The sequence below is a fragment of the Gambusia affinis genome, linkage group LG06 (genome assembly GCF_019740435.1).
Source record: "Gambusia affinis linkage group LG06, SWU_Gaff_1.0, whole genome shotgun sequence".
Taxonomy (NCBI): Eukaryota; Metazoa; Chordata; class Actinopteri; order Cyprinodontiformes; family Poeciliidae; genus Gambusia; species Gambusia affinis.
In genome coordinates, this window is record NC_057873.1 from 9,757,105 (window position 1) to 9,769,422 (window position 12,318).

The following is a 12,318-nucleotide window of genomic DNA, read 5'->3' on the forward strand; positions in this document are numbered from 1 at the left end:
AAGCATTTTCAGTCTGCCCCACCACCCCTCCCTCTCACACACACACACACACACACACGCATATATATATATATGTGTGTTCCCCATTTACCAGAGATGCTGGCTCATGTTCCAGGCTGACCTTCAGCAAACCAAACTGGGAGATCATTTCAATAGATTTTTTTTCCTGATCTGTTCGTGACTCTGAGTAGATTTTGAGAGAAAGAGAGACCGAATGAAAACAAGATCCCGATGGATGCTGCGTGAGTGACAGTCGTAATTACAGAGCTCCAACATGTGGGTTAAAAGTTAGAGGAAAAAAAAAAACACGGAGGAAAGAAAGAAAATACAGCAGTCGACAGACAGGGTGAAAGTTCAGAGATCAAATGTTGACCGGCCGACGGGGAGTGGCAAAGGTCGCTCTGGGAGCCGAGCTAATGTTCAGTTCCTATCCGCCGAGTTAGGAATGTCGCGGAGGTGATGAAGCTGGGTCTTATGAAATCAGCCAAGTAATAAGCTACGACAGCTGTTGCTTGCAGCAGTCACTGCGAGATTGCACCCTGACTAATAAGACAATGAGGATGACCTGCCAGCTCGTCCATTTACCGAAGCCAGTAATGTAGTAAAAATAGTGAAAGAATTTAGGATTTATATATTACACTGTTATTAAAACCTAGTCTATTCAGTGCACACAGACAGCCCATGATAAAAAAAAAAATTCTAAAATGCATTAAATGCTTCTGATAGAATAATCTCAAACTGAGTTATAAAGGAATTCAACATTTAATCCCTTTAAACAATTTTTTTAAACTAGTGGTTGATTTGTTTTAGGTTGATCAGAGCTTTTAGGAACCTTAAAATAGTAATACATGATTTTCTGTTACACTGAGGTGTTATTATTGTATTACAAAACACAGCTGCTGGTCACTCGGCTGGATGAGGACCCTTATTTATCTTGCCACCACCCAAAGCGGTGATGGCAAGTACAGGGAGGTAAGAACTCACCCAACATCAGACCCTATCTGTTGTACGTGACAACCTGAATATATATATATATATATATATATATATATATATATATATATATATATAAAAAGACCGTCATTCGTTTCCTGAACTCTAATAGGACTTTAACTGGAAGTGTGTACTTTAGTTAGATTAGAGAAATAATAAGCAACCAACACTCCAAGTGGAAAGTATAAATGTGAGAAAAAGCACCATTATGTCCACTGCTAAGTATAGTGGAGGATCTGTGTTGCTGTGGGACGATTTTTCTTACAATGGGTCTTAAAGTCTAATAAAAATAGTTTTTTAAAAAGTATAAAACAGGACATTTTAAAGAGCATTCTGAAAACTGGGCCATCATTTGATGTTTCATAAGGGTAAGTATCCAAAACATATGGCCAAACCAAGACAGATGATCTCTCTCTATGTTCTAACTAATGGGCATGTTGCAAAATGGGATTAAAAGGAATGCCAATATGAATCTTTTCATAATATGTAATATTAACCACTGAATAAATCTAATCAAATCAAAGTTAGGATTTTCCTAAACATTTTAGTGTGTGATATTATGCTGCTGCAACAACACATCTTTACCAGGGTGGAGAATAAAATAATCTATGTCTAATACATCAAAGAACTAAACAGGATCTCAGGTTAACAGCTGTAAATAAAAACATCATTTTCAGAACAGATACTTAAAATGAGAACAATTCAGGTTTTCTTTAGGGAATTTATAAACAGCACGTCCTTATTTCTATTACAGGAAGCTGAATGTCCAGAAGGAGCTTTAGCTGTTGAAAACAATATTGCCTGCTGTAAAGTGGCCTCTTTCAACAGGAAACAAGAAACAGCTTTAATAGGTTTAGAGACAAATACCAACCATAAATCATTCTAACTGGTTTGGTAAAAAAAAAAAAACAGCCTGTCTGCTAACCAAATTGGGTATATTGCTTGAATAACAGAGCAATTTAATAGGACCAACCTAAATCACAGCATAGAACTTTACCTTCTCATTACAGTCTGGAGTTATTTAGTGGTTATCATTCTGAGAAGCACCTATGTTTATTAGTGTAGCTGGCTCGTCATATGTGTGATTAAACAATTAAAAACAAACATCAGTGTTATTTCACTATACCTAAGACATTTTTATGCTTTTCTTCTTTAGTCCAAATATGTTTTTTGACAGAGTTTCTGTGGTTGGAAGGCCTTTTAATGAGAAACCAGAAAAAGTGCAAAAGAGTTTTCTCTTACAACTGGGAACACAGAGTGGCACAGCGCTGCCCCTCCCACTCCTGCTGCTGAACATTTCCAGTCAAGTGGCCAAAAGATGACTACTGCACTTTTCCCTACTTCACCAGAAACATTAATCCTGCTGCTTAGATATCTTTCACTTCAAAAGACATTATTAGAGGAACACCACATTATGGTTTAATTCAAGAAACATTGCTTTTAAGGCTCTTTTCCAATTGATAGCCTCACTAATTAACGAGCTAATAGTCTTGTTATAAATGTGTTATTCAATAAAGAAAAGAACAGCAAAAGCAGATAAGTTAGTACTGCTCACTGTTTAAACTACATTTTTGATTATTTTGCTTAAATATCACAATAAAAATAAAAATAAAAATCTAAATGTAAAAGCAATGCTATACATTTTATTAAGTTTTGTGTAAATCCCTGGCTCCCATGAAATTGTGGTGTTTTATTCACCTTTTGCTCATATCTAATAAATAATAATATGCCTCCGATGTTAAAAGCATATAGCTTGTTTTTTCCCCCAAAAAAACTAAGGGGGTAATTTGTTTGTAACAAATTTTCACAATTTGTTACAAACTTTAAAAAAACCAAGAGAAAAATGAACACATAGTAAGAAATTTCACACTAAGCATATTTCTTTCCTCATGTATTAATTTTTTAGCACATGTACTGCCCCATCTGACTGATTCACCAACTTTATTTTTACCACCTCCTGGAAACATTCAACCTCTAGTGTTTTCACTGTCCACTCCTCTTTTACAGTGAGGTGTAACAGTTTATGCCATAATTAGTTCTTCATGTCACCATGACTGATCATTATGTGCCACCTGTAGTCAGTAGACACCTATTAAAGCATCAGCAGCTGGTTTAATGTTTGTGCAGGATGATTAGTGTGTGTGTGTGTGTGTGTGCGTGTGTGTGTGTGTGTGCGTGGTTGTGTGTGGGTGTGTGCGCGTGTGTGTGTGTGTGTGTGTGGAACGGGCTGCTTTTCTATGAAAGGGTAAGGTTGATAACGCAGCTTAGCAGTGCATGCTAGGAAGATGTAAGCTGTAATAAAGAAATGCAAAATTTTGGAATACGGGTGTACTTACGGGTGCAGGGCATTGATGCTGGGTCTGTTTCCGAGCGGAAGAATCCCTTGTCACAGGCACAAGAGGTGGAGCCCTCCCTCACGGAGTAACTGTGTAACGGACACTTGGAGCAGGAGCCATCAGTGGCCAGAGCACGGTAATAACCGATTTTACAGGCTGGAAGATAACAAGGAGGAAACGGAGCTTGGGTTAAATGTGATCTGCATCAGCACGCAGAATGTTCAGCAAACATTTCAGTTTTCTTTATATAAAAGATAAATAGAAAAGGAATATTGGGGATATGAATACCCAAAACAAGAAGCACAAATGGGTAAGAAAAATCACCTAGAATGCAATAAATCCTTTAATGAAGCCATCTGTCAGTTGCTGCATTTGACATTTCACCATAAAAGAAGTACCAAAGACATAATTGTTTTTGCTCTATGTAATCTGAGAGGCTAACAGAAGCTGTTTTCCAATGAAGGACAAGTAGAGAACATACTGATCTTTGCCATTTTCTGTCAATTTAACCATTTTTTTCTCTCTCATGCCTTGTTTCTTTTCACCTTTCTCATTAATCCCTATTCTGGTATCAGAAAACAGGAGAACTGTGGTATTGGTTGCAATATTCTCTGACAGAAAATAGAAGCTCAAATAACCATCTTTTGTCGCTCTTGCACAACTTGTAAACAAAGCTACAGCAAGACTTGGCACTGTAATGAAACACAAGACTGTGGCATTTTAGACAACTTAACAAGCAAATACCACCACACTTGGCACAGTAGGGGTTCTGTCACTCTCACAGGGTTGCTTTTATTCAGCTGGAGTCCAAATACACACCTACATACACCTCAATCTAAAACGGTAACCAAAGTGACACTTTTCCTACTTTTGGCGACAGTGCTTGGCTTTCTTTTGATCGACAGTTTGATTGGAGGTCTCGTCTTTCAAGGAGTTTCTCCTTTGTCTATCTGTTTCTGTAATGGCCGGGGGAAACCTGGCAGGGTTATATTTCACCCCCTGAGCGCTGAACCAGAAGAGGAGGACAAAGGAGCAATTCTGGAAGAGGCGCGGCGCAGACAGTGGCAACACCGATTGGACCAAATAAGCTGTCATTCAGGGAGGTTGGCATGTTCTTGTCAGTTGGAGAGTAATGGTATGGTAGCTGGGGTGTTGGTAGTGTTATGTTAAAACTGATGCGATGTGTATGTTAGTATCCATCTTATCACGGTGCATAAAGAGCCAATGAATTCATGTTAAATTTCGGTTGTTAACTTATACACTTACAATTTATCCAGAATAACTTTATAATCACCTGACTGATATTGAGCTGGTCACTGTTTAGCCCTGACCTAACCTGGCCATTGACTTTCTATGCAATTCCACTTGATTTTCATCTCCCTGTTCCGTGTGGGATTTCTCCCAATGAATTGGATTTCTCTCATTGAATTTCAACCAGGCCAATCAACAAACAAGAGGAGTTGTTATGAATAATGATGCCTATTTTCTGTACTTTTTTTTTCCTGGTTGTAGTTTGGCAGTTTCAAAATACTGCATCAGCATTAACAGCCATCTTGTTTGGCTCTGCACTTCTCTCTTTGCATTTTGAGGGTAGTTGTTCCCAGCAAAGCAATTTCTGGTAAGTTTCATTAAGATGGTGCACTACATGCATCATAGCCAAACATCATCATTGGCTTGCTTCTAAAACCATTCTTGAGCCTTCTTTAACTGTTACACTGCCCAGTTCTGATGCTCACATGCCCATTGTTTGAACTTTTAAATGGTTAAAATGGTCATCCTAACTAGCCTGCAGCTTGCTGCTGGTTCACCACTGTTTCTTCCTTGAACAACTTTTGAACAACTAATGGTAGTTTTGGAGCTACTTGGACTCAGAAGTCTTGCCGCCATGTAGCATTTGTGATGCTCATATAAATTCTTACACTTATTCTTCCTACTTTAATAGCAAACTGAAAACAAAATGTTTTCTAGTTGCCTAATCTAAGTAAATTTAAGTAAGCTACCAAAAGGTTACATGCTCTGAGGTATTCAATTCACCTTTTACTGGTCATAATGTTATGCCATAACGGTGTTTGTCTGTACCCCTTTAGTTGAAATGGCTCACAACCAATCCAGATCTCAAAGTATGTTTCTGATGGTATCCACACCGCAGCCATAAATACATCAGAGGTTTCTACATAAATTCAAGTAACTCCCCCATGTGTTAACCACACTAGAAATCAAATCAGCAAACGTGCACCACAGCAATGAGAGAGTCCAAGAAAAACTCTCATTCCACCAAGCAGCCAACACATTCACATATACAAACAGCTGAGGAAACCCTCCACAAGCCCACTAAAATACCGGAAAATCCCTCTATTGTAAACGTAATAAACTCTTTGCCTCGCAGACTCTGCTCTGGAGCAGCTGGATTAGCGTACCAGAACGTCAACCGAGTGGGGCTAGCTGATACCTGCTGAGTCATTCTTTGTCGGTTTCCATTCACTCAATCGGGGCTAAATCCCTGCCGCTTCACTCACTAACGCTAAGCTACGGCCTCATTGACTGCAGCCTGCAGGGGTGAGCGAAGCCTCTTCTTTTCTTCACAGTTTCACAAACAAAGAGAGTACAGATTAGTCAGGAGGTGCTTTCAGTTATCTCTGTATCTTTGAGGGAATCTCTCAAACCTCTGGAGACAGAAAAACAGCAGGATTTTGGGTGTTGTTTTAAGCGGTTTTGACCACCTCAAGTGGCAAAATACAAAGTTGCATTAGGGATAGGTACTTGTTCGCTGACCAGGAAAGTGTCTGGAGTTTAGATTGGGGTCAACTGATTGTGTTTGATGCTAAAAGCTGGAGGGAGAGTTACTTGAGTCCCAAACTTCATGGTCTTCATTGCAGAGTATCTTTAAAGCCTAAAAAAACACCTAAGATTGGGGTACCTCCAACTGTGCATAATTCATAAGACACTTGCATGTCAATTATTAAGCCATCCCAGGTTGTCTTCAGAATGCCCACAGGCCGTCCCAAAACTTTCTGTGAAAATCCAGACCTACAGAGATGTGCTGGCATCTTCATCTGCACTCTCAAACATCTGAGTTTTAAGCATATGTCTGAAAAACATGAGGACTTGTTTATAGCACCAACTGCCCTAAAGAAAGGAATGACAGAGGAAAAAAAAGAGGTCGATATCCAAGTAAAGCTGGGAAATTTGCTTCCTATTAGGAGCATGAGAGTGTGTCTAAGGGGAGAAACCACAGCAGTGGGTGGTCTGAGATTCCCCCTTAAGACTCTCTGGATTTATCACTGTCCGGGCCAGCCATGGCAAACCCTCACTCAGCCGCAAATACAGACACACTTGAACACGTGTGTTTAGTTTATAAGGGACCTAGGATAAGATCCCTCATCGTATCCCTTTTATAAAGCTTGCAAAAGTCGAAACCAATTTTTCCACACTTTCTTCAATATTGTTTCCCTTTTTGCCCATGTCACTCTCTAGCTCTTCTTTATTATTTTTTCTGACTCTCCCTCTGCCTTCTATCTCTTTCTCCCGCTCTCCTTGGCATTCTCTCGGCAGGCCTCCTTTCAGACAGAAAGGGGTTTGTCAGGTGCCAAATCCTCGAGCTCAGAGATCAAAGGCAGACAAAGACACTGGTGACTTACTGTTCTATTCTGGAAAAGCGGGAAAAAAATTGGATCCCTCATAGACAGGGGCATCGTATTCTTCCCCTATTCTCTCCCTGCAGATCCTTCTCTCATTCAGTCCTCTTCTCCGGCTTTAGTCTTTCCCCCTCCTTTTGTCAGTCTTTCTCCTGCCCAATCCTCATTCCTGTTGTCTCCAAGCTAAAGCCCGTTTAGAGGAGAGGGATGACAAGGGTGGGGAGGGGAGGGAGCTAATGAGTAGTTTTGCAAGTGTGGTGGGGATTCCTCTGGCTGAATTGGTTGCAGTGTGTGTATGGAGGCAGGAAAATCTGTTCACAACAAAGCAATCAACACAACCATCGACAAAAATAGGAGTGTTTAAAAAAGTTACTGATGCTACGATCGCAACCCACATGCATGCCAACTGAAGTTTTCTTCAGAGTGGCAACAACCCACACAACAAGCTTTGAACAGGCATAGATGTTCCTGATATTGCAGCCAAATAAGACCACATCTACCCACACGCTGCAGCCCACCTTGTGCGACCCACATATAAAGCCCGATAGGCAAGCTATACTGCAGCCTACACAACAAAGTATCCGATGCACTGGGGATTGAAACTATGAGAGCAGACCACAATAGCGGTTCAAAGCTATGGGAATGTAACACCCAGCACATAGAACACAATAGCTAGGCCTTTGCTGACAGACAGCTGCTCTTTTAATCAGAAGAAGAGAATTAAGTTCAATCGATGGCATTTTCACTGCTTTCATGGTTTCACTTTATCTTCCTTAAGTGATGAAAAGTCAGACCCTTTTTTTAGTCAAAACAGACAGTAAGCACTCTTTAGAAGAGCAGTCAGAGGCATCCCCACAAAGCAGCTCTTTGAAAAACCAAACGATCAACTTTCAGGCCTTGAGGCAAAGGAGAGTCTCTGCTTCAATCTAAATGCGTTTCTGCACCTTGAAGAGCCAACCATCACTATGCAGTATGGCTTCTTTGTTTTTCTGTAGATTGATGATAACTGCGAGACTCCTGTTAGAAACCATTTGTATTTTTTTCAGTGCTTTATCTTCTTGCCCAATATCAGTCACAAGCTGCATGTTCTAACTGTGCTGAATGCAGACAATGAAAAAGCTTAGACATCAAGTCACCTGAGTGGCTGGTATATAAGCACAGGATCACTAGCCACTGACCGTTAGCATCTGTCACTGGAACAGCAGGAGAGTGGAGCAGGTTAACTCATTAATTCTGTCACTCTACGTTATTAATTACCTCCGGCCCCGACAGCAACGCAGAGCCACGCGGCAAGCAAAACACATCAGCATGATGGATGAGGGACACACGGCCAGCGAAACTGATCACCATGATTGATGACGAATACTCGACACACATCTTGACCTTGACCTGGATTGGGGGATAAGGTCCTACATTAGCTGTATCATCCTTTAACATGCAAATAGTAAAGTCGGATGGTCACATCTGGGTTGACATCCTTACTAGTGGTAATGAAGGATTTAAACAAAAGCCAGCAGGGCTAACAACATTAAGAAGACAAGAGCCAACATTGCTGACAATCACTGCGGCTTCGGTAGTGGTCGCTAATACCGGGGGAACGAGACTTGGCAGCAGTTTGTCTGTCAAATGTCGGATGATTTATAACTGTATATTAGCAGCACCAATCCATCAACTGAGTGCTACCAGAAATGTAGCCCTCATTAAAATATATGTATCCAGCAGACAGGAGCATCAGCCAAGGCCCCAGCTGAGTAAAACACATAGTGACAATCAAAATTATCACCAAGCTAAGCCCTGAGAACAAAACAGGGTATACCTAATGACAATCTTGTGCTGATCGCTTGGCTTTTTACTCAGATCTAAAAATTTGTTACAAGAGCTAAACTCCATACAGGTAACGGTTCACAAAGTTTTAATAATGTGTATAACATAATAAAATGTAGATTGTACACAAGTTTTCCGACTACCAAAATTATCTAATTGTCTTAAGGTGATTGACAACAATGACATGACAACAAACTGATAACTATTCAGTGGTGGTTGGTGATTGATTGAAACATTTTGGTTTAGTTATGCTTGGCAATGGTAACCAAATGTCCAACTTTTTAAGTTCCAAGTAGCAAAAAAAAAAATCAAAATCAAATTTGGATGCTTTTCACCTATTTGAAATGAATAATCCAAAATGGTCACCATAAGACAGAGAACTCAGCTTTTTATTTGCACTTCAGTTGGTACGTACCATTCACAGTCCCAAACAATGTTTGCTAGTAAACATGTTGCTATGGTATTTGAATGGAAGACATACAGAACAATTATTGCTATTATATTAATGCCGTGCTATAATCAAATCTTGAGAACATCTATTTTATTTTCCACGAGAGGTTCTAAAGGTTGACAGCAGTGGGAAAATGAGACTTATTTACTAAGAATATGAGCAAGGGTAAATTAAAATTTTAAGGTTCCATGAGCCATTTCCTCTTCAATACTGTCCTATTTGCTAAAATTGCAACATAGAACCACCTTTATTGTTATTCCTTGTGTTGCATAAGTGGAAAAAAATATATATATTGTTCTCTAGACTTCCTGTTCAGCAAGGTCTCCTTGTTCATATTGACACGTAGGCCTTAACTGCCCCTTTAATTTCTCCAGCCTGGCTTTAAAAAGGAATATCAGCACAATGGTTATATCATGAAAATCTAATGTATTCCACCCAGCCTCTTCAGAACGTACACCGCCACTCCTTAAAAAATAAGGAACAGGCTTCTGAAGGTGAATGTGAGGAAATGGATCAAACACTAAAGAAAGGTCCAAGAAGGAAAGCATAATCACAGAGGGTAAAGTGAGCAAAGAAGGCAAACAGCTTAAAATGAGAGAAGGGGAAAATAATATCTTTCCTTGATGAAATCCTGCTGGACTTGGACATGTTGGGATTGTGCAGCTTTTGTGCCAGAGGTGGCATCACCAAAAGCTGGGCACGACGCCAAAAGATTGAGGGCCTTTTGTGACCTACGATCCACACAGAAGGTGGATAATTGACCATGATTCAAGGCAAACAAGACCAGAAATTATACCTCATCCACAAACAGAGGCGTACAAACCTCTGCACACCTGCACACAGTCAGGTATGAACAAAAAGCCCTTCAAAAGCCCTCTGCGCTTCGGAGGCACTCCGCAGCACCACCCATGCATGCAAATAAACAGACACACGCACATCCACTAAACAGGCGTGTTTTTCTGAGAGGAGGTTGACAAATAGGACAGCAGCACAGTGGGGACAATGCTCAATAAACAAACAGTCATGTTTTTGTGTCAAACCAATTTTCTCAAGGTCTCCTAAGGATGGAGTTTCATGTTGGACAGAGCACATTTGCATATGTGTGTTTTTAGCATCCTTTCCTGACATTATTTAGAATGAAAAGAGCTTCATTTAGAGTCTATTATCAAAATAATAACAGAAAAATAAGCAGGAGCATGAGAGGGGAAGGGTGAATGCTAATGTTCCTGTGCCGGCACACACCGACAAACAATTGGGAGAGTTAAACCATTCTGCTCATGGAGAGCCGTTGAGAATGGGAAAGGAAAATGGAGGATGTGTAAGGAGAACACAACAAGCACACATTAAGAATAGGTGAAAAGGAAGAGGAAGCGATAAGGAAACAGATTGAAAGGGGCCTCACATCCAATTCTGTAAACAAGTATGAAACACGTGTCTTTCTTTAATGTAAATCGATAACAAATCAGTGCAGAACATGCTGGTTAAACAGCGTTATTCATTTATTTTACTGCAGTTCCATCTGTAAGCATCCTCTTATTTTTGCAACTTTACAATTAATTTACATTGGCTAAATTATTCTGTGTGATCACTACAAGAAGTAATAATTTAGAAAGCATAATCAGATATTAATAGCATATTAAATGTCTTATAAAAGTATTCATACCCTTTGAATATTTTCTCTGTGCATAATTCAGCCACAAACTGAGTGCTTTATTTGGAATATTCTGTGATGTAACATAAAACTGTAACTTGAAGAGAATACATAATTTTCATCTGAGTCCTTACTTTGTAGAACCACCACTCACTGCAATTGGCTGCTTAAGTCTTTTGCACCTTCAGAAGGTGATTATTTTGCCTGTTCTCCATTGACTAAATTGAATCAGATTAGATGGAGAAAAACTGTCGAAAGCAAAGTTTAGATCTTGGCATAGATTATTAGTTGAGTTAGAGTCTGATCTTTTACTGGGCCATACTAACACACAAATATATTTTGATCTCAATCATTCCATTGCAGATCTGACTGTATCTTTAAAGGTGCTGGAAGATTTTGCACCCTCTAACAGGATTACCCTGTATGTAGCCTCATTCACCTTCCAATCAACTTAGGCCTAGCTGCCTGTTGAAGGCAGCTAGGTACAGCATAGTACTGCCACCACAAGATTTTTCCTGAGGGATGGTGTGTTCAGTGAAGTGGTATACACTGGTGAACTGCTGATGCATCCCTTAAAGAGGTCGGATGCTATGTAAAGTAGGCGGTGGCTCAAGGGAGGAATACTGGCAGTTTGATTCTTGGCAACAGAAGCTGGCTCTTGGGAGTTAAAATGTACATCTTCTTTTATGATTATAGATATTTCCTATAAAAAAACTTGAAGTTGTAACATGACAACATTCAAAAATATTCAAAGATCAGCTTTTCAAAGAATTGTGCAAGTTTTTATTACCAAAAAATTTTTTATGCAAAGTGAACTGGATGACAGATGGTATTTTTGTTCATTTTTGGGGGGAATGAGGGTTCTAAGATGGGACTCTCTTAACATCATAATCTGGTCATTTAGGGTAAATATGTGCTACCAGTAATTCAGCTAGATGTCCTATGTGTTTTCCTTCAGGTGGCTTTTATACCACGAACAATTACTTCTATCTGATATCATTACCACATTCTAAATCCATATGTAAACCTGTGCAAATCTGTCTGTTTTTCAAATGATCAGATTTTTCCATTATGAAAACTTTCCCACAACAGTAAATTTACATGAAACTCAGATGTAATCCTATCCAATCCCCTGTAGTGAGTCAGATTATAAACACACCTCACAGTCACATGTGACCCACAGTATGTGATACACACATCTGTCAGTGCTTAAGCATATAGAAGCACATGCAAAACTTTAATTGCCTAGTTGTCAGTAGTCTCAAGGGCAAGTTTGCCATTAGCCTCTTGCGGTTTTTCTGGATGTACGTGAGGAGAGCTCGGAAAGGGTCGATTCACAGCTAAAAAGATTATTTTTAGTTTGTTTGTTTAGGTAATCTACAGGCAGCTCCCAGACGACAGCCTGTCTGGGGCCTCAAAACACCTTCT

The 12,318-nt window shown here is 39.7% G+C and overlaps 1 protein-coding gene across 4 annotated transcripts in view; it reads right to left on the bottom strand.

Annotated features, from left to right (window-relative positions):
• Positions 1-12,318, bottom strand: part of epha4l (eph receptor A4, like) — a 63,635-nt gene that overhangs the window by 34,580 nt on the left and 16,737 nt on the right. For all 4 annotated transcript variants that reach the window (XM_044118668.1, XM_044118669.1, XM_044118671.1 and 1 more), the window contains exon 4: positions 3,330-3,485. In XM_044118668.1, the coding sequence (XP_043974603.1) occupies positions 3,330-3,485 (156 nt within the window). The remainder of the gene's footprint in view (positions 1-3,329; positions 3,486-12,318) is intronic.